The 22,657-nt window shown below is 32.8% G+C and overlaps 1 protein-coding gene across 50 annotated transcripts in view; it reads left to right on the top strand.

Moving 5' to 3' along the window:
* LOC126742793 (uncharacterized) overlaps positions 1-22,657 on the top strand; it is a 255,085-nt gene that overhangs the window by 132,293 nt on the left and 100,135 nt on the right. For 26 of the 50 annotated variants that reach the window (XM_050449953.1, XM_050449677.1, XM_050449686.1 and 23 more), the window contains 40 exons: positions 650-688; positions 763-828; positions 888-926; positions 984-1,049; positions 1,108-1,140; positions 1,192-1,257; positions 1,309-1,347; positions 1,406-1,465; positions 1,896-1,934; positions 2,053-2,118; positions 2,178-2,216; positions 2,275-2,340; positions 2,399-2,431; positions 2,484-2,549; positions 2,601-2,639; positions 2,702-2,761; positions 15,579-15,617; positions 15,692-15,757; positions 15,816-15,854; positions 15,914-15,979; positions 16,037-16,069; positions 16,121-16,186; positions 16,238-16,276; positions 16,335-16,394; positions 16,555-16,593; positions 16,712-16,777; positions 16,837-16,875; positions 16,934-16,999; positions 17,057-17,089; positions 17,141-17,206; positions 17,258-17,296; positions 17,355-17,414; positions 17,645-17,683; positions 17,751-17,816; positions 17,871-17,909; positions 17,969-18,034; positions 20,347-20,379; positions 20,435-20,500; positions 20,552-20,590; positions 20,649-20,708. In XM_050449953.1, the coding sequence (XP_050305910.1) occupies positions 650-688; positions 763-828; positions 888-926; positions 984-1,049; positions 1,108-1,140; positions 1,192-1,257; positions 1,309-1,347; positions 1,406-1,465; positions 1,896-1,934; positions 2,053-2,118; positions 2,178-2,216; positions 2,275-2,340; positions 2,399-2,431; positions 2,484-2,549; positions 2,601-2,639; positions 2,702-2,761; positions 15,579-15,617; positions 15,692-15,757; positions 15,816-15,854; positions 15,914-15,979; positions 16,037-16,069; positions 16,121-16,186; positions 16,238-16,276; positions 16,335-16,394; positions 16,555-16,593; positions 16,712-16,777; positions 16,837-16,875; positions 16,934-16,999; positions 17,057-17,089; positions 17,141-17,206; positions 17,258-17,296; positions 17,355-17,414; positions 17,645-17,683; positions 17,751-17,816; positions 17,871-17,909; positions 17,969-18,034; positions 20,347-20,379; positions 20,435-20,500; positions 20,552-20,590; positions 20,649-20,708 (2,040 nt within the window). The remainder of the gene's footprint in view (positions 1-649; positions 689-762; positions 829-887; positions 927-983; positions 1,050-1,107; positions 1,141-1,191; positions 1,258-1,308; positions 1,348-1,405; positions 1,466-1,895; positions 1,935-2,052; positions 2,119-2,177; positions 2,217-2,274; positions 2,341-2,398; positions 2,432-2,483; positions 2,550-2,600; positions 2,640-2,701; positions 2,762-15,578; positions 15,618-15,691; positions 15,758-15,815; positions 15,855-15,913; positions 15,980-16,036; positions 16,070-16,120; positions 16,187-16,237; positions 16,277-16,334; positions 16,395-16,554; positions 16,594-16,711; positions 16,778-16,836; positions 16,876-16,933; positions 17,000-17,056; positions 17,090-17,140; positions 17,207-17,257; positions 17,297-17,354; positions 17,415-17,644; positions 17,684-17,750; positions 17,817-17,870; positions 17,910-17,968; positions 18,035-20,346; positions 20,380-20,434; positions 20,501-20,551; positions 20,591-20,648; positions 20,709-22,657) is intronic. The other 24 variants (XM_050449622.1, XM_050449630.1, XM_050449868.1 and 21 more) reach the window with 24 other exon arrangements.

Below are 22,657 nucleotides of genomic sequence, written 5' to 3'. Positions count from 1 at the left end.
TAAGCTAGGGACCAAAAAATAGTATTTAGGTTGGTAATGTGTGTGCCAAATTTAAAACTTTTATATAAACGCATTCAAAAGATAAGAAGGGGGGAGGGGGGGGGGGACAATTAGAAGCCGCACTGTATTTGTAACATTAATATTAGCCTTTTGTTATTTGACCTTAAGGTTACTATACCAAAGATAGAAATATCGTTTGAAACGTTCAATTTCCCGCTTAAGTTCCCTTTAAAATAAAAATAACGTGATCTTGAATTGACCTTGAAAAATGACCTTAAGACCTTCTCTACCTGGAACAATTTTGGTCTTAAACTCTTCAACTTTTAAAATTCTGAGTAAAAGGGGAAAACTGCAGATTTTGTCTGGAAGAAATAAAATGTTAATTTAATTGTCTGGAATAACTAGAAAAATTGCGTTAAGGGTCTTATGCGAAAAAAAATCTAAAGTTCTCTTGAACAAACTACATTCATGTTTTAAGGGAGAAATATTCCTGAAATTCATCGGAGTCGACAATTTCCTGAAACATTCAATTAATAATTTCAACTATCTGACATAAATGAAAAAACATCCCATTCATTTGATACACCGTGTACAGACCCAACTTTCCAAAAAATTAAATTATTAAAATATTTATTGTTTCTTTTACTAGGCCAGGCGATCCAGGTTATGCTCCTCCATTAATACTAAGGTACAGTAAAATATGTTTTGCATTTGTCATATAATGCAAATGTTCGTAAATCTTATTAAATATTTTATTAATAGACCGGAAGATCCTGGATATGAGGACTTTAATGATAAATATGGTGCACCAGGAAGTAAAGGATTAAGGTGAACCCCGTGTGATAAATTTAAGTGTATTTAAAAAAAAAAAAAACTTTATTTTATAGGCCAGGAGATACTGGTTATGGTACGCCACTGGTGCTAAGGTTCGTCCGGATATTAAATTAATATAGAAATATTTGATTTTTTCTCTAAATTTATAGACCGCCAGATCCTGCTTATGATGATTATAAACGGAAATACGGGAGTCCAAAAGCACGGGCGTCGAGGTTCTTACAATTCTTTTGTACAATTTGCAACTGTATTTATGTAATAATTTTTTTATAGACCAGGCGATCCACGCATCCCATTAGTGATAAGGTAATATGAAGAATAAAATGCAAAAAAAAATACAAAAAATCGTTTTTATAGACCAGGAGACCCTGCATACGATCAGTTTGTGAACAAATATGGACCACCCAGTCGTCGAGGATTACGGTGATTTTTAAAAAATTCATTTATTATTCATTTAGTGACAATTTTTTATAGGCCAGGAGATCCGGGCTACGGGGCTCCGGTGATACTAAGGCGAGTTTAAATATTTAATTGAAATTGGTTAATAATTTTAATTTTAAATAATTAATAGACCAGGAGATCCTGGATATGATGACTACCTGAACACTCACGGTATACCAGGAGGATTAAGGTAGATATGAGTTGTAATAGGGTTTATATAAAAATATACAGTGGGTTTCCCTTCAGGAATTTTTTTTACAAATTATGCTAATTCTTCTTTCTTCTTAAAACATTGTTTTTTCACTTGCTTTAACTTTTACAACAAAAACAGGTTTCAATGTTTCTCACTAAACACCCTTTACCATTTAATAATTTAAAAAAACATCAAAATATTAATAATTTAAAGAGATAAATCATTGACGCGACGGCCAGCGTTGCCGGATCTCTATCTATACCTGGACTTCCTGAATTTCATCGAAGTCGAAGATTTCCGAAAAGATTCAATAATTTCAACTATCTGAAATAAATAAAAACTCATCTCATTCATTTGATACACCTTATATAGACCCAACTATCCAAAATAATTAAATTAATAAAATATTTACTTTTTCTCTTAATAGGCCAGGCGATCCAGGTTATGCTCCTCCATTAATACTCAGGTACAGTAAAATATGCTTTGCATTACATGAGGCAATACCGCTTAGTTAATAAATAGATTTAGCGGTATTGTCATATAATGCAAACATTCGTAAAATATATGAATTATTTTAATAATAGACCAGACGATCCTGGATATGAGGAGTTTAATGATAAATATGGTGCACCAGGAAGTAGAGGATTAAGGTGAACCCCGTATGATAAATTTAGGTGTATTTTAAAAAACATAAACCTTTATTTTATAGGCCAGGACAAATGGGTTATGGTACGCCACTGGTGCTAAGGTTTGTCCAAATATTTAATTAATATAAAAACATTTATTTTTTTTTTATAAATTTATAGACCACCAGATCCTGCTTATGATGATTATAAAGGAAAATACGGGAGTCCGAAAGCACGGGCGTCGAGGTTTTTACAATTATTTTGTACAATTTGCAACTGTATTTATGTAATAATTTTTTTATAGACCAAGAGATGCAGGCACCCCATTAGTGATAAGGTAATGTGAAGAATAAAATTTTAAAAATTAGAACAAAACAACGTTTTTATAGACCAGGAGACCCTGCATACGATCAGTTTATGAACAAATATGGACCACCCGGTCGTCGAGGATTACGGTGATTTTTTAAAAATTCGTTTTTTATTTATTTAGTGACAATTTCTTATAGGCCAGGAGATCCGGGCTATGGGGCTCCCGTGATACTAAGGCACGTTAAAAATTTTATATAATTGAAATTACCTAATAATTTTTATTTTTAATAATTAATAGACCAGGAGATCCTGGCTACGATGACTACCTGAACACTTACGGAATACCGGGAGGATTAAGGTAAACATGATTTGTACTATTATAAAAATATAGAACTTATAATAGAGAAAATAAGAGCAAGATTTGCTTTTTGTTGTTTGACCTTAAGTTTGAAATATTGCTATAAACGTAAAATTTCCCGCTTCAGTTCCCTTTTAAAAAAATTATGTAATTTTGAATTGACATTAAGAAATGACATTAAGGCCCAAATGACCTCTACACATACATGACCCCCTTTGTCTGAGACAATTTTGGTCTTAACCCTGTGGCACCCGATTTTATTTTTAATGATTTTAAGGATGTTTTTGCGAGTTATTGTATTTTAAGAGATCATTTGACAATATATACTAGTTAAAATAAAAATAATATATACAGGGAGAACAAAAAATTGTGAGACAAAAATATCCCAGCGGGATTTTTAGGTGGGTTATAAATATCCCTAGGGGCCAAAAAACACATTTTAGTATTTCAAAATTTTTATTTTTTTTATTCACAAAAAGACAACCCGCAAAAGTAAGTATTTTAGGACGAATGATAAAGCGCAAAACAATGCTTGCACAACCCTACATTGCACATTGCACAAATAGTAGCGGTTCTACGTTCTTTTTTCTGAAGAGCGCAACGAGCACATCTTCGCCGTTTCGATGTTTCTATTGGAAGGTGATCACCCACATTTTTCATTACTTTTGATCTCTTTGATGGCCTTCCACAATTGTTTCTTCGAAGTTTGACTGAATTTTGCTGTTCGATTAGGTCCTCTGATAGGGTAAATAAAAATTCCAGTAAGGGTATCTTTTTTTGGGTACGACGTAAGCCATTTCATGTATATTACCCAGCTGTTAACAACAGCAATCATCAAAAGTCGAAAAAACACTTTTTTCCACAATTTGCATGATTTTCTGCCAAAGTCATACACACCACTCATCTGATCAGCCAGATCCACACCACCGATGATTTCATTGTAGTATGCAATAGCAGTGGGACATGGTACGTCAACTCTCTGTCCAGTCTTGTCTTTTCTCTTCACACAGGTCATATCAGAGGTATGGCAGTTACTCAAAAGAATAACCTGCTTTGTATCTTGCCATTTGATCGCAATAGAGTTTGTTTGATTTGATAAGAACTCGCATTCACCCCTAGACATTTTTCGTTTTTCGGTGAATTTTTTTGGCATGTCTTTTCTTGTAATAATGGCTGTTCCCACAGCTGGGTATTACAGGAAATCTATCAAACGGACTGATGTAAAAAATCGATCAAAGGCCAGAACGACGTTTGGATTTTGTATAGTTTCACATAATTTTTTTACAACAGTTTCGTCCAAAGTTCCGCTCCTTTCAACGTCATTCTTGCCGCAATTTACATTGCATCGTATGTATATCCTGTTTTGGCATCACATCTAACCATAATTTTATGCCTCTTTTCACAGGTTTTTGTGGCATATATTGTTTCAGTGAAAGCCACCATGCTCTCGTCAATACTTTGACTTGTACTGTCGGATCGATATTTCTGAAATGTATATTTGAAGCAATATAGAAGCTCTTGTACATAGTAAACTTTACTGGCCCCTTCTGGCTTGACTGGATTATTGAAATAAAGCTTGGATAGTAAAAACAAACACCTGTTTTTGGATATGGCCGATTTGATGGCCTTATTTCCCAAAGATGGCTGCGATGACCAGTAATGGCGAAGTTTTGGCACCTTATTCAAAAAAAACATAACTAATGTGCGGCCAATAGTAATCATAATCTCCACTATATCAGTTAAAGTCGCCCGCTTTTTTTTATTTTCTTTGTAAATTTTGATTCGCTGGTTTGTAGACTCAGCAATAAAAGTAAATAAAACTTCGAGGACAAATTTTAGGGAATATGTCCAGCGGGGAGGCAATTGAAGGATGTATATATACATTGACTTTCATTTGGAATGCTAAGTCTTAGGACATAGGTATTTGTAGGTAATGACCAAATTATATTACCAGTTGTAACAGGAGTTTCAGCCTCTTGATCTGAATTTTCAGCAGAAATAACGCCGTCGTTGGGTTGGGTTAGGTTCTCAAAGGCCGGATTCGGTGGGGTAAAGGAGGGGCGGCAAAATTTTTTTCGCATGTTTCGGCCCTGTGCGCTTAATTTATATAATGATTTCTTAAAAAATTGAATTTGATTGTACCGCCTTAATTTAGTACGCCTCTCTACTATTCTGATTGGTCAAATTAGCCACGTCTAAATGTTAAGTTACAACAGGTTATATTACGAAGCAAAAGGGCGCTATCAGATCTAGAATAAGAAGCAGAAAAATAAAAACTTGTGTCAGTTTTTATGGAACCACCATTTCTTTTGTGTTCTGTGATGTTTCTGATGATAATGTAATGATATTATATTGTTTGCATCACTTTTAATGTCTCCACTATTTTCGTCCGAAGTATCCGAGGGCTGATACAACTCGTCGGACTCTTGACTATTATGGAATGGGTATTCTTCTGAGGAAAAGTCTTCGTATGGGGATTGCACCTCTTCTCCGGATGGCAACTCTTCTAAATTGTCAGCAAGATCTTGAAGCTCTGCCCTAGTCAACTTCTTTCTTGACATACTGTAGAATACCATTGGGATATAAATCACCCTCAGAAGACCCACTGGGACACATATATCCCATAGCCAAATATTACACCCAAAATGCAAAAACTAAAATAAAAAAACCATCAAAATACTTTGCTATTATATATGCTGAACTTACCTAAACAGATTATTTCAAAAACCACACAAAAACTATCAAATTTGTAAAAAAACCGTGTCAAAAACCAACAACGTGCTTGCTTTTCGGCGTTTACCTCCAAGAAGCATGCTGCTGCCTGTCAAAAAATTGTTATAAAACCTTAAAATACCCGCTAATGACAATTTCCATTAAAAACGGGACAGAGAGCGCCCAGCAGATGTCATGAAATGTATGTTGGGATTTATTTGTCCCGTTGGGACCGAAAGGGTTAAACTCATTAACCTTAAAAATTCTGAGCAAAAGTTGTCAGATCTTATTGTTTTGTCATTTTTGTTTCCTCTTATAGCAGCTCCTACCTCGTCGGTAAAACATCATTAAGATTTTTATGAGGCACCGTGTCAAAAGCTTTTGCTAGGTCAAGAAAAGCTGCCAATCGTTTTTTTCCACTATAAAGGTGTATTTTTATTGTACTTGTAAGCTTGAGAATAGCATTACAAGTGTTAATACCATTACGAAATCCATATTGATTTTTTGATAGAATGTTATTTATAGTTAAAAAGTTACAAAGTCTGTCCTTAAGGCATTTTTCGAAAATTTGTACAGAATTTGTTATTACACTGATTGGTCGAAAATTTGTTATTTTTGCTTTGTCACCTGCTTTCAAGAGGGAGTAACAACAGAAGTTTTAAAGCATTCAAGTACAGATCCCATTTTAAATATAAGATTGATTATATGAACTAAAGGAGTAATCAAATAATTATAGTATTCTTTTATAATTTTTGTTTGTATTCCATCTGATTTGTAGCTTTAAGCTGGTTCAAAAATTCGAATACAAATTTTTACTTAAATTTTGCGGAAAAAATCCCAGAACAAAGGGCTTACCTGACTGGCTCGAATGGATGTCCTGCAAGGCCTTGCACCGTTTGTCCGGTAACATAAATGCCCAAAAGGGCTCTGCGGCGACACGCCAAAGTACGTGTCAATCATCGAGAAAACTTTGTTGCGGTCACAATTGACTTGACCGGGCGATTGATTCAGTATAGAGATGGGATTTTTAGTTCATTTACATGAACTAGTTCACTCGGTCTCGTTCATAATCCAGAATAGTTCATTGAACTAGTTCACTAGTTCATAGTAGTTCACGTTAAAAAAGCACAAATAAAACGGTTTTTATTTATCCAAAAAGTGATAACAACTGAATGAAATTTTTATTTAAACAACTTAAAAGGCTTTTTAAATTTTAAGACAAAAAAATTAAGTTTTTTCAAAACTTAATTATGAGTCATAGTTATTTGAACAACTAAGTTGGTATTCAAACACATGAATAAATAACCCAAGTAATAACTAATATTAAAACTACTAAAGATTGATGTTAAGAAATAAAATTTGGGAAACTTTTTTAGATTTCAGCTGTGCAAGACTTGTCCTGCTTTTGAAAAAATACGTTCGCACGGAACTGACGTTGCAGGAATACACAGTCGACTTTTCATAAAACGATAAATCGTGGGATATACACGGCGACGTTCATACCACTACTTTAATGGGTCTTCCTTTCTAGAAAAGCATATTCACCAACAACTTTATAATTTTGTTAACTCATTTGGTATACTTCCAGATACGCAATCGGGATTTAGGAGGAATTATAGTACAACTACTAGTCTGGTGGGAATGTTAGATAATATAAGACTTAACGAAGAACATAAACAAAGTACTTGCATGGCGGTGCTTGATTTTAGCAAAGCATTTGATCATATAAATCACTCAATGCTCCTTGCAAAGTTGGGATATTTTGGTTGTTCCGAATCTACAGTTTCTTTTTTTTGATTCCTATCTTAAAAATAGATCACATTCGGTGTTGTTAAAAACCAACAATGGAAGTTTGGAGCAATCAAGGTATCTTGACTTGGAAGTTGGTGTTCCTCAGGGCTCCATATTGGGACCTCTTTTATTTTCGATTTATGTTGCGGATAAGCCTAACTGTGTTGAACATTGTAAATTACAACAATATGCTGATGATTCTCAAATATACATGCCATTAAATTTTTTAAATTTTAATATTTCTGAGCAAAAAATTAAATCGGATATACTAAACATAGTTAATTTTTCCAATGAGCATAACTTAAAAATTAACCCTGCTAAATCTAACATCATTTTATATGGCTGTAAGTCAGGAATTCTGAGACACTTATATGAAAGTATAAATATTGAAATTAATGGAGAAAAAATTCCAGTTGTCAATGAAGTGAAAATATTAGGATTGACTTTAGATTCTAACCTTTCTTTTGAGACACACATTAAGAACAAATTAAATATAGGCTATATGCGTCTTAGAAATTTGTACAGATTTAAAAATGTCTTAAAAAATAAAACCAAATATTATCTCTGCAATAGCCTCATTCTCTCCTTACTCGACTACGGTGATATCGTATATTCTAATTCTATAACATCTGAGCTTTCTAGATCTATACAAAAATTGCAAAATAGCTGTATAAGATTTTCTTATAGCGCTGCCTATCGGGAGCATATCACACCTTATTTAAACATAAATTCTATTTTAAATATGGAAAGGAGAAGAAAATTACACATATATGCCTTCATATATAAAATAATAAAGTCGGGTCAACCCCCTTATTTAAATAAGTTATTTACTACTCTCTCGCATTTACATAATACTCGTAATGTTGGAAATTTTAGGATACCTCAACATAGAACAAGTAACTTCCACAAGTCATTCTCTGTTGTCGGAGTTACAATGTGGAATAACTTGCCAAATAATATTAAAGATTTGTCATTTAATAAATTTTACACCAAGGTTAAGCAAATTCTTCTCGACTCCCAACTAGATGCCTAATAGTATGACTAGTAGTAGATACATAGTAGTATAAACTGCAAAATCAACTAAGACCAAAGAAAAGCTGGCCTGTCCAATCTTTCTTTTGTGGTTCTTTTTTGTCAATTCTTGTTACCTTCCGTCGCATGCCAGCCAAATTGCTCTGCCATTTTTTGTTTCTACCCTTTTTTAGTTTTAGTTTTGTTCTTTTTTAGGTTAATTAATAATTTTTTTTAGGAATTTTGTGTCTATTTATAATGTTTTCAAGGCCTGTTTCACGCAAATTGCGCTATCGGTTTTATATAATCGCGAAGCAGTTCCTTTTACCAAAAATTGTCAATTTTATTTTCTCATGTAGCTAATTATATTTATAACTATTTTTTTGGTAATAAACTTTTTTGACTTTGACTTTGACTTTCGGTTCGAAGGAAGAAGGGGTTCGCTTAAATATCTGTGGAATTCGATAATAACGGCCAAAGTTGGATTTTTTTCCGATGCCAATTTTTCAACAGTTTCATCAAACATGGACCACATGGATGATTTTTTTTCTGATGGAGTTGTTGAAGGTGCTTCCTGATTTTCTATGGGTTGAAGTACATGTTTAGAGGAATAAATATGAGGCAATTTTTTTCGAAGATTCGCAACTGTGTTGGCATTTTTCTTTCATATTTAAATCCAAATTTTTTAAACCGAGGATCTAAAACAGTTGACTCGGCTAATATGTCCATGTCATCAATATTTCCAAATCTTTAAAAAAAAATTTCGAGTAAGGTACCACTCTAAGTTCTGGCTCTATACCCAAGTAACAATTTAGGTTCTAAAAAGGTTATAAATGAGGCCATTATTTGCAAAACTTGCTTTTTGCTCGTAAGCCTTTTTTTGGGAAATCGAAAAAAACGATTAAAGGCCCTATAGTATTGTTTTCGCAATTGAAAGGTTTTTATGATTGTTGCTTATGACTTTTAGAAATGTAATTTAGGAGATTTCAGCCTAACATAATTGCAAAGTTTTTAAAAAACAGGGTTTTTTATTGCAAATAACCAGTTTTGAAAATACATAGGTATCTTAAATTTAAAAAAAATAGTAATTAGTTCAATAAAGTAAGTTATTTTGTCATAGAAATAAAACATTGAAATTCGCATTTCTAATGATACTTTTAAAAAAAACATATAAAGAAAAAAACAGAAAAAAAATCTTAACCATCAACGATTTCTTCTGGTGAGGCAGAATCTTTTTTTAAGTGTTTTTTATAAAACGTTAGTTCCGGAAGGCTTCTCCACTTTTCTCCGTAGTGTTTGGAAAGGAGACCATTAATAGTTCCTTTATCCCCCTTAAGTTCTTTTCCCAGTGGTAATTTCAGAGGAGCCATTGAAGAAAGGCTAACATTTTTTTTACAAACACTTTTAGCTTTTCCAATAGCATTGTTGTAATTGGGCTCACCTCAGGTAACAGGTAACAGGCATTTTTTTAATATCTTTTTCTATAAGGCCGAAGATGGTCAGGCGAAATAAAGGAATGATCGACGATCGGAAAAATCAGTTCAATTTGTTTAATATGTTTCGGCGCTTCTTCTAGAAGCCAATAAGCCAACATTGCCATCATATTCGTGTTTTTGTTTTGTCCGCCGCAACCATCAGCGAACAAACGAACTGATTCTATACTGGGATCAAAATCAAAATTATTTAGAGCATGTTGCAAAGCTGATGCAATTGTATTAGAATCTTTGCAGGAATCAATCTCTTTCCACAAGTAAGAAAACACATTGCTTGGCCTTAATTTATCTTTAGAAGTTCCAGCGACAATGGTAAAATTATTATAGTTGATTTGCTGGCTAAAATATGCTCCTTGATCAGGTAGTCTTGGCAGTGCCAAGTTTTTCTGGCAGTCAAATGAAAAGTAAGTTGTGTTGAGTTTAGGATTTTTAAGCAGTTTGAAAAAAGCCTTTGCCTTTGCGATATGAACATGATGCTGAGTGACTAAGTTTTGTCGAACATCTAAAGAAGTTACTACTTTTAGCTGCTCCTTTGTTCTCAAGCAAGTAGGACAACAGTCAGTTAGCGGAGTTCCAAAAGCGATATTGTACTTAGCATTCACATACTTTCGAAAATAAGAAATCTTTACATGCATAGGCTGTGGAACTTTCTGACGATAATGGTTGAAAAGTTTCTTAAAATTTAAGTCACATGGCAAGTAAATCCTCACACTCGTCTTGTTTCTGCAGTAATGAGACTCGGTACATGTAATGGATTCTATAAATTGTTTGATGCAGTTTCGTTTTTCGTCATTTTTTCTTCACTCTATCACCACCCCTACGTTCCCTTGGTATCTCTCCTGTTACAACAAAATTTCTTACAATTCTTTGTATGCGGTCCTTGCTTAAATTTATAATTCCTAGAAACGACTTGGCACAAACTCTAATCATCTCTCCTTTACTCAGACGAACGTGGTATTTTATTGATCCTGCAGCATGATTAGATTTCCCCCTTTTTGGTTTTTCTCCCTGACAACACGGTAATATCAAAAGATCTTGGCTAATTTTGTTTTTTGACTGGTAAAGATAGGCATGAAAATCTTTAATTTGCTTCATTGTGAGTGTGGAACAATAATATGGTAATCCGGGTCGTCCATTATGTCCACAAATTGGAAAAGCCGGAAGAGCTTTTGGTGTATTTCTGTAACAATATAGATTGACAAAAATTACACAATAGCTGCATACATAAAACATAATATCGATACAACTCATGACTCACGGCTAGTAAACTTTTTGTTAGCCCTACTCGACTTTAAAAAAAAAGTCAAAGAAATAAAAAAAAAACAACTGACACTGCAATAAAACTCAAACGATTACCGCATAAGTTCAAAATCATAAGTTTAAGATGAAGTACTTACCTACCAAGTTTAGCAACATTCCTTTTATGCGTTTCTGGCTGAATAAGTTTTTTGCGTCCTTTTCCCTGTGGACTAGGTTTAACGGACATTTTCACCAACTAACTCCATATTAATAAAAAAAATCTTTTTCTTATTCGCCAAAAAAACACCTGTATAGTTGCTTGAATAAAAAATACTTAAATGCCGTTCCGAAAAAAGTTTTTGTAAACAACCCTACAACAGCTGCTACCGCGTGTTAATCACGTGATTTAACAAGTTAATTTCATTGGTGTCAGAACAAGGAGCGAGTTTTGCAAGTCAAAGCAAAGAGCTAGTTCTGCATATAACTGTAATTTTCTTCTCAGTATTTACATGCTAAAAAGAGACTTTTGAAAAATTCTGATTTTATCATTTGATTCCCCTTCAAAATTTAAATAAACTAAGCAAAAAAAAAAAATTCCATGATTTTGTCGATTAGCAAGTTTTGCAAATAATGGCCTCAAATAACTCCTAGAACCTGTTTAAGAAAAATTATTGATTATGCCATTAAGCACAAACAACGTTATTTATTAGCCCGCATAACCTCCTGTAGTAAAAAAAGGCCCAGCCCTAAAGCGGTCGTCGTTGCCAATAGGCCCTGGCCAATTTGAAACCAGATCGCATATCACAGAACCTATATAGCTAATAGAAATAACCTTTATCGAACTCGAAGATGTCTAAAAGTAACCTGTGTAGAACCTGAAAGCTTTTACGCCTACCTGTTTACAACCCTTTAGCAAAGTCCTTTTAGACTTTTAGGTGGTTATATAGTTTGGCCTGTTCGCCGGCTTTTGGCATTTCAGATACATATTGAAGTATTAAAATTTTGCTATTTAGTTTTAAATATGGTATTTCAGAGACACCAAAGTATAAAAATTTGACCTTTTAGTTTTAAATATGATACAGCCAGGGTAAAAATAAGACAACGCCAAAATAAAAAGCTATGTCGACATTTTCAGTAAGTATGACTTTATTTTAGAAAAAAATATATTATACTGGAATAGATGACCGATTTTCATTGCGCACACCAGTTTCTTGAAAAAGTTGGCTGTAATTTAACTGTAAAACACGCGCGCCTTTGATATCTTACAAACTAAACATTATTCAGTGCTAATAAAAAAATAAAAAATTAATATATTTTTATTTCTGAGATGCTTTAGTGATAATATGTACTTAAATGCTCCAGTGTCTTTATATATTATCTAAATTGTTTACATATTACATTATTTTTGCCTGTATTTGAATAGCTTATAAAAATGGAAGAACCACATTTTTTCTTCAAAATGGACGCCTAGCAGGGTATGCTTTTAAGCTGCTATAATAACTTAAGTAAGTATCAAAAGCTATGTCGTAGGACAAAAGGCTTAAAAAAATGCCAGTGGGTTTAAAAAAAAGCTAAAACAGGGCTAACTAGCATCTTCCAGGACTTATAGGCCACTTTTAGTAACCAATTAGCTGGCAAAGTCTGGGCGAATTTCCATAAATGGCTTTTAGGCATTTAGTAGGATCTTTTGGCATTATTTATATTGTCAATATTTTATTTGTCATATTTACCTGACCAGTTGTAATTCGTTGGAAATGTAGCTTCACTTTTCTTCTAAAATTACCACTTCTTACAATTTTGTGCCAAGACATCCCTGTATTCTAAGAATAAATGACGTAGGATTTAATAGTCGCGACCGTCCGCAAACTGTGTTTTATTGTGACTAGTTGGTTTAACCTTATCCCATAAAGTTATCTTATTATCCATATGACTTTTAGCAAGTCCTTTAGGTGTTAAAAAATGCTATATTTTCCGGAATAGGCCGTATAAAGTGCCAAATAGTTAGGCAATTGATTCAAGACCATATGGTTCTGAATAGGTAATTTTAATGCTAAAATCGTTCTATATTGAAATTTTGATTGCCAAATTAATGCTGAAATATAACCTCTCCAAAACCTTATTATCTCAAAACCATCAAGCCCTCGTTTATGGCCATAACAACGTTATTGTTGACACTTGACTAGAACTAATTAGATTTTTAATTTACCTAAGGTTCCTAGTTCCTATTAGCACAACATTTAGCCTAAATAGTTCCATCAAGCAAGCCAATGACTATTGCAGAACCTTGGTGCGGCTAAAAGGCAACTTTAAAAACCAACTGCTTGAGAAAATGTTACTTGGGTATCTTCCTGCGTGTAAAAGGTTTGGATATGCTGATACACTGTATAAACAAGGACTAGATTTTTTGAAATAGTAACGTTTTTCTCAGCACTGATTTCTTCTGTGATTTCTAGAAAAAATCGCAATATGTCTGTCAACTTTTCTAACATAGCCCAATCTGTGGCGGAAACTGTATTTAATTCTGCGTTTACAAGGGCTAAAGTGGAAATCAGGGCATTTTTTATAGTAACCGTCCTTTCTACCATATCTAGAGTGGAATTCCACCGGGTTACGACGTCTTGCTTTAGTTTAAGTTCAGAAAGCCCCATTTGCTTCTGAATATCTTTTAGCTTTGCTAACGCCGAAGAACTTTGTTTGAAAAACGTTAATATCGCCTTAATTTTATTTAAAAGGTCTGAAATTTCCTTCAAACCATTTTGGACTAGAAGGTTAATTGAATGAACAAAACAACCTTTGGACTTCCACCCACCATTTCTCACAGCCGCCAGAATATTTGCTACATTGTCACTAACAACGCACACAACTTTATTATCTATTTGAAATTGTTTAAATTTTGATCTTAATATTTCTTTTAGGTTTTCGGTGGTATGCCTTTTATTATACTGGAAACAATCAACTAAATGTGATTTAAGAGTTAATAAGCCATTTTCTTCTAATAAATAATGTGCTGTCAGTGCAGTAAAATTATCATTATTTATTGAAGTCCAGGAGTCTGTAGTTACATATTCGACGGAAATAAGTTGTGCTTCACTTTTTTTGTTTTATTTTTTCATAACTTTTTGACATAAGACTCTCGCTTATTGTTTTTCGGCTAGGTACCTTGTATCCAGGAACAGCAAGTTCCATTAATTTGATAAATTTCGGATCTTCAACTATACTAAAAGGGTAGTATCTTTTGACAATCATCCTTAATAACTGAAAATCCAGTTCCTTGATTTTAGAAAGAGATATCGGCTTTGTACTTCGTAAGTATGTTGAAATATCAGATTGCACTTCTTAGACATTTTTCGATGTTTTATAATGTAAAGTTATTCTATACAATTATAAACTTCTCAGTTCACTGTACACTTCCACGGTCTTAACAAAAGAAAAAAAAGGTCAACTATACTCTTACTAGTCACTGATAATAATTAAACATTAAACTGGACAAAATTGAAAACATAACCTTGAAACATCGGGGAACCACTAAAACAAACCAAGCTAATAGCTAAAATGTCATTTGATTTTACGTTCAGTCGGTCTTGGTTCCGCTCCTAGATCCTTGTCACATCGATCGCGATCGCGATCGCCTATCTAATTCGCAGTGAACGATCCTTTAAGGTTGTTGCGAACTAGTTCATCTCGTTCACTACGGAGAGTAGTTCATACGAACTAGTTCGTTCGTAAATTACACATCTCTAATTCAGTACGAATACCATCCTCCGCGCACTCACGCTTCAGCCTCGATGCCGTAGGGATTTTTTTTAAATGCGCACGAGTTTAAAGTTCTTGTAATTTTAGTTAATGGCAAAAATAAATGTATGAAAACGCAACACCATCATAGCCAGAGGAGCAATCATTTTTAAGGGAATTAATATGTTCAATAATTTTAAGATTATCAACAGGCTATAAAATATAGAACTTATGAATGAATGAATGAATTATAGAAGCAATAGTTGAAGGTCTTACTTTATTGGCCAATTCTTTGCCTATGTTTATAAAAAAAAAAATATAATATTCAGCCATTTGCTTTTTATCTGCAAACAGTTTATTTTTTTATCTCTTATTTCTAACTTCTCAGAGTTCACCTTATTTTCATTTACTACATTTAATATTATATTATATTATATAATTTTTTTTATAATTATGTTGATTTGAATTTATTTGTGTTTTATAGTAGTTAAATTTCTGTTTATTAATAATTTTGTTTAGATGGCTTCTATAATTTATGTAATTTTCTTTGATTATGGTGCTGTTGTTTAAGAGTAATTTTTTCATTTTATCTCGTTTTTTAATTGCTAAGATAATACCTACAGTAATTCATGATTTAGGTTTCCTGTGATTCATAAGGTATACTTTTTCTTTTTTATTTGTAGTTTTTTCTATGGACTGACTAGCTTTATTGATGAAATTTTGGGCGACAATTTTTGAAACACTAAAATGAATTTAACCTATAATTATTTCTCACAAAAATGTGATCCTGACATTCCAAAATATTAAATTAATACAATATTTATTATTTCTTTCAATAGGCCAGGCGATCCAGGTTATGCCCCTCCATTAATATTAAGGTACAGTAAAATATGTTTTGCATTTGTCATATAATGCAAATATTCGTAAATCTTATTAAATATTTTAATAATAGACCGGACGATCCTGGATATGAAGACTTTAATGATAAATATGGTGCACCAGGAAGTAGAGGTTTAAGGTAAACCCCGTGTGCTAAATTTAAGTGTATTTAAAAAAATATATCCTTTATTTTATAGGCCAGGAGATACTGGTTATGGTACGCCACTGGTGCTAAGGTTCGTTTAGATATTAAATTAATATAGAAATATTTGATTTTTTTTTTCTAAATTTATAGACCGCCAGATCCTGCTTATGATGATTATAAAGGAAAATACGGGAGTCCGAAAGCACGGGCGTCGAGGTTCTTACAATTATTTTGTACAATTTGAAACTATATTTATGTAATAATCTTTTATAGACCAGACGATCCAGGCATCCCATTAGTGATAAGGTAATGTGAAGAATAAAATGACAAAAAAAATACAAAAAATCGTTTTTATAGACCAGGAGACCCTGCATACGATCAGTTTATGAACAAATATGGACCACCCAGTCGTCGAGGATTACGGTGATTTTTTAAAAATTCGTTTTATATTTATTTAGTGACCATTTCTTATAGGCCAGGAGATCCGGGCTACGGGGCTCCGGTGATACTAAGGCGAGTTTAAATATTTAATTGAAATTGGTTAATAATTTTCATTTTAAATAATTAATAGACCAGAAGATCCTGGCTACGATGACTACCTGAACACTTACGGGATACCAGGAGGATTAAGGTAAACATGACTTGTAATATAGTTTATATAAAAATATTCGGGATGAAACAAGAGTGGGTCTCCCTCTAGTAATTTTTTTTTAAAAGTATGCTAATTCTTCTTCTTGCCCTTAAATGCTTAAAAATTAAATTAATAAAATATTTAATATTTCTTTTAATAGGCCAGGCGATCCAGGTTATGCTCCTCCATTAATACTCAGGTACAGTAAAATATGTTTTGCATTACTTCAGGCAATACCGCTTAGTAATCAAGTAGAATTAGCAGTGTTGTCATATAATGCAAACATTGGTAAAATGTATGAATTATTTTAATAATAGACCGGACGATCCTGCATATGAGGAGTTTAATGATAAATATGGTGCACCAGGAAGTAGAGGATTAAGGTGAACCCCGTATGATAAATTTAGGTGTATTTTAAAAAACATAAACCTTTATTTTATAGGCCAGGAGAAATGGGTTATGGTACGCCACTGGTGCTAAGGTTCGTCCAAATATTTAATTAATATAAAAACATTTATTTCTTTTTTATAAATTTATAGACCACCAGATCCTGCTTATGATGATTATAAAGGAAAATACGGGAGTCCGAAAGCACGGGCGTCGAGGTTTTTATAATTATTTTGTACAATGTGCAACTGTAATTATGTAATTATTTTTTATAGACCAGGCGATGCAGGCACCCCATTAGTGATAAGGTAATGTGAAGAATAAAATTTAAAAAAATAGAAAAAAAAACGCTTTTATAGACCACGAGACCCTGCATACGATCAGTTTATGAACAAATATGGACCACCCGGTCGTCGAGGATTACGGTGATTTTTTAAAAATTCGTTTATTATTCATTTACTCACAATTTTTTATAGACCTGGAGATCCGGGTTACGGGGCTCCGGTGATACTAAGGCGAGTAAAAATATTTAATCGAAATAAGTTAATAATTTTTATTTTAAATAATTAATAGACCTGAAGATCCTGGTTACGATGACTACCTGAACACTTATGGGATACCAGGAGGATTAAGGTAAACATGACTTGTACTATGGTTTATATAAAAATATACAGGATAAAACAAGAGTGGGTATCCCTCTAGTAATTTTTTTTACAAATTATGCTAATTCTTCTTTTGGACTTATTTGTTTTAGATGTTGGTAATTATAACTTTTTCTAAATATCTCAAAACAGTTCTATGATGATGTATATATCAAACTATTCAAAAAATTAAATTAATAAAATATTTATTTCTTTTAATAGACCAGGCGATCCAGGTTATGCTCCTCCATTAATACTAAGGTACAGTAAAATATGTTTTGCATTACATGCAAACATTCGTAAAATGTATGATATGTTTTAATAATAGACCGGACGATCCTGGATATGAGGAGTTTAATGATAAATATGGTGCACCAGGAAGTAGTGGATTAAGGTAAACCCCGTATGATAAACTTAAATGTATTGAAAAAAAAACTTTATTTTATAGGCCAGGAGATACTGGTTATGGTACGCCACTGGTGCTAAGGTTCGTTCAAATATTAAATTAATATAGAAATATTTGATTTTTTTTTTCTAAATTTATAGACCCCCAGATCCTGCTTATGATGATTATAAACGGAAATACGGGAGTCCGAAAGCACGGGCGGCAAGGTTTTTATAATTATTTTGTACCGGGTGTTTCAAATTCGAGCCACATCATTGGGATTTCGGAAACGGTAAGAGATACAGGGTCGGTTGAATTGGGGCAAAGTTGCGTATTCTTATGCTTAACAAAATGCCGTTTTAAAATTTAAAAAATTCCGACTACGTACGAAGTTATTCGGAAAATACCTAAATTTTGGAAAATCGTTTTTATTTTTTTGTGAGGTTATTTAAAAACATATTTTAACACTATCATTTATTGAATAAATCAATGTTTTTGACGAAATTTTTTAATTATTAACATGGTAAAAATAGTATAAATTTGATATATTATACTAAATTTTAACAATAACAATAGTAACAACTATAATTTATTACTAATTTGTATGTTGAACAACACAAACTAAAAATAATAGAACTTAATGCGAAAAAATGCAATATTTTAAGTTTAAAGTAAATATTCAAATAGTTGACACCTCAATACATTTCTGTATCCTTCTACGTAAATTTCCAGACACTGCCCGCTGGATAGTCCTGGCTCGTATACCCCTTAATTCTGTCAATAAATTTGAACGTAAAATGTTTATATCATTTGGGGTGTTCTTAAATAGTCTGTTCTTTAAATAGCCCCAAAGAAAATAATCCAACGGGGAAAGATCGGGACTTCTAGCTGGCCAGCGCACCACCCCTTGATTTCCAATCCACTGATTAGGAAAATTATGATTTAGAAATCGTGTGACATTCCTTCCATTATGGGGTGGTGCACCATCCTGCTGCCACCACAAATCGCGAATAATATCAAGAGGTTCATTTTCAAGAACATCGAATATATTTTGCAGAATTAAATCTAAATAGCGCTCAGCAGTTAAATTACCGTCGTATATAATAGGTCCCAAAATGTGATTCCTGTAAAGACCCACCCAAACATTGAAAGAATTATGCCCCTGTCTTCTTACTTCGCGGTTTTGTCTCGGATTTTCGACTGAATAAAAATGTTCATTATTCCGATTAAATAGCCCGTTGGTCGAAAAGTTACATTTATCTGTCCAAATTATTTTGTTTAAAAAGTCTTCTTCATCTTGCAGTTTTTCGTTCAACCAATTGCAAAACTGAAGCCTTCTATCAGTATCTCCATGCCTAAGTTCTTGACTGATATGAAGTTTATAGGGGCGATAGCGATTTTTTCTCAATACTCTGTGGATACGGGTACTTGGCATATTCAATTCACGGGAAAATTGTCTGGTTGAACCTTGCGGATTTTGGGTAACCTTTAACGAAAGCTATCTGATAAAAAGTTATTGTGAAAGTATATCGTTGTAAAACTTACAGCATTAATAATCGCCTGCTCGGTTTCAGGATGCACTCGAGTCCCATACATATTTAGAGGTTTAGTGAAACTTCCATAGAGGCTAAGGTTCCTGTCCAAAGCTCCGAAATACGTATAATTAGGTTGGGGGCGCTCTGGATATTGCTCCAGATATTGTTGGCAGGAGCGTTGCGAATTTCTATTCAAAGAATAGTAAATTTGAACCATATTACGTTGTTCGCTACTGGAGAATACCATTTTTGATTTCACAAAATATCGAAAAAGCCAAATGTCAAACAGATATAAACAATTAATGACAGATGGTCGTCCATTTTTTTCTAATTCAAAGCCATCTTTGCTAATAAGAATTTTCAAGTTATTCAGCCGGAGACTTAGACATCAGGCCTGCAGAAAAATTTGTGAAAATATAATATAATATAACATATTAGCAATATTTTTACCATGTTATTGATTGAAAAACAACATCAAGACAATTTTTATTTCAAACAACAGGACAGTATTAACTTTTTTTTAATAAAAGTAAATTTTTCACATCAAAATATCGGAAAATTAAACTATGTGATATGTCATTTCTCTAAGAATAAAAAGGGGAATTAAAATGAGTAAAAAAAATTCCAGGGCCGTATTTAAAAAAATAAAGTTGATGATGGTTGCCAAAAGACGAAACGTCGGATTTTAAATTTGACGACGCCATCTGGTAGAGGAGAAAAAGTGACAATAATAAAGTGTCAATTATTTTAAAATATGTTTTCAAATAACCTCACAAAAAAATAAAAACGATTTTCCAAAATTTCGGTATTTTCCGAATAACTTCGTACGTAGTCGGAATTTTTTAAATTTTAAAACGGCATTTTGTTAAGCATAAGAATACGCAACTTTGCCCCAATTTAACCGACCCTGTATCTCTTACCGTTTCCGAAATCCCAATGATGTGGCTCGAATTTGAAACACCCTGTACAATGTGCAACTGTAATTATGTAATTATTTTTTATAGACCAGGTGATCTAGCCAGCCCATTAGTGTTAAGGTAAAGTGAAGAATAAAATGAAAAAAATAATAATAATAAAAAATCGATTTTATAGACCAGGAGACCCTGGATACGATCAGTTTATGAACAAAAATGGACCACCCGATCGTCGAGGATTACGGTGATTTTTTAAAAATTCGTTTATTATTCATTTATTGACAATTTCTTATAGGCCTGGAGATCCGGGCTACGGGGCTCCGTTGATACTAAGGCGAGTTAGAATATTTAATTGAAATTAGTTAATAATTTTTATTATAAATAATTAATAGACCAGGAGATCCTGGCTACGATGACTACCTGAACACATACGGAACACCGGGAGAATTAAGGTAAACATAACTTGTAATATGGTTTATATAAAAATGTACAGGATCGCACAAGAGTGGGTTTTCCTCTATTAATTTTTTTGACAAAGTATGCTAATTCTTCTTCTATTGGTACCTATCCGTTTTGAATGTTGGCAATTATAACTGTTCCTTTAACAGCTCAAAACAGTTCTACTGAACTTTTCCGCAACTATGATCTTCTTCTTCTAGGTACAAGAAGGCTCTTTTCTACCCAATACCTTTCTTTGCATCATGATTTTCAGTACGGAGGATCAATCTTTATTTCTCATAACATGCTCCAGGTATTCTAGTTTAATTTTTTTAAAAAGGTACATGACTTCTAGATCTTTTTTAATTTTATTTTGTAAACTAACATTCTCTTATACAGTCAAAAGATCATAAATGCTTCCAGAATTTTAGAGGTGGCTTCTGTGAGTATCCAGAATTCTACGCTCTAGAGTAAAACAGGGAAGACATAACATCGTAAATGACTTACTTTTGTTTTGTTACCATTGAAGATGGCACCCATTTTGTGAAACACCCTTTCTGCTCTTCCTATACGACATTTTATTTCTTGTACACTATCCCATTATTCATTTATGATAGTTCCGAGAAAGAAATTTGTTGTTCTTTGCCATCTACATCTTTATGCCCTTGACCAATGTAGTGATTCAACTTTCTCTGTGGTAGATATCTCATCCTCAGTGCAAAAGAGTGTTCATGGATAGAAATAGTGTGTCATAAGCGTAAAAATGCACGATGATTTCTTCCAGACAATTGTATCAGCACGCTTTATCATCTTCCAAGGAATCCAAAAATTTTGTTTCCTCTGGAATAATAATAATAATAATAATAATAATTAGTTTATTAGGACCAACAATATTAACCAAAAATACAGAAATTTCAATACAATATGTCCTAAAAGGCTCCTCAGACACCTTACAATAGAAGTGTTGTAAAGCACTGCTTAAGCCCAAACACAAATAAATTAAAACTTTTACATTTTTAAATATTTAGAATCTAAGGTAATCATTACAAAATAAGGTAGAGTAACAAAATTGAAATAAACATAATTAAAAATAAATGCAAAATACAAAAATACATAATGGCCAAAGCAAACACATAATTTAAAATCATAGAACCATAAAATACGTAGAATAAGTTTAAAAAGAAAAACAGAAATACAGAGATAAAAACAGAAACACAAAGCAAAAACAGCAAACAAAAACACAAGAAATCAAAAAAAAAAAAATAAATAAAAAAAAATACAATAACTCAACACGTAATTTAAAAACCGTTTTTCAAGAAATCACAGCTATTTAAGAGATCCAGTTAGACAAGCTTACCCCTATAATTCAGTTAGAGCCTATTTGTTCAACAATCAGAATTTGTTTAAGTCGTTTTTTATAGTTCAACAGCGAAGTGTTTGAAAATGACGGTGAAAATAGGTTTATAGTTTTAGCCGCACAATATGAAAATGATCTTTTAAATATTTCTTTTCGATGTCTAGGTATGGACACTTTATCATTAAAACGCAAAGGTCGATTACAAGCATCAACTCTAAATTCAAGTTTCTCAAAAAGATATCCTGGTTTTTTTGTTTTAAGAATTTTAAAGCAAAATGTATTCATGTGTAGTTTTCTACGATTGTACATGTTAAGCCATTTTGATTTACGTAAAAACGGTGAAATGTGTTCGTGTCTACGGACGCCATAAATTAAACGTAAACATGAATTTTGTACTTTTTGAATCCTAGATTCAAAACTATCAAGACAAGGCCCATAAATAACATCACAGTGATTGAAATGGCTTAGCACTAACGAATCACAATATCTTTTTATAAAAAATTACGACTAGAATAAATAAGGCGGAGAGTTGAATAAGCTTTTTTCAATTTTGAAGTTATATGTTCCCGAAACCGTAAATCACTATCTATTTCCAATCCCAAACTC

Source organism: Anthonomus grandis, chromosome 1 (genome assembly GCF_022605725.1).
Source record: "Anthonomus grandis grandis chromosome 1, icAntGran1.3, whole genome shotgun sequence".
Lineage (NCBI taxonomy): Eukaryota > Metazoa > Arthropoda > Insecta > Coleoptera > Curculionidae > Anthonomus > Anthonomus grandis.
Note: the sequence above shows the minus strand (reverse complement) of the source record. Positions and strands in the feature narration are given on the sequence as shown.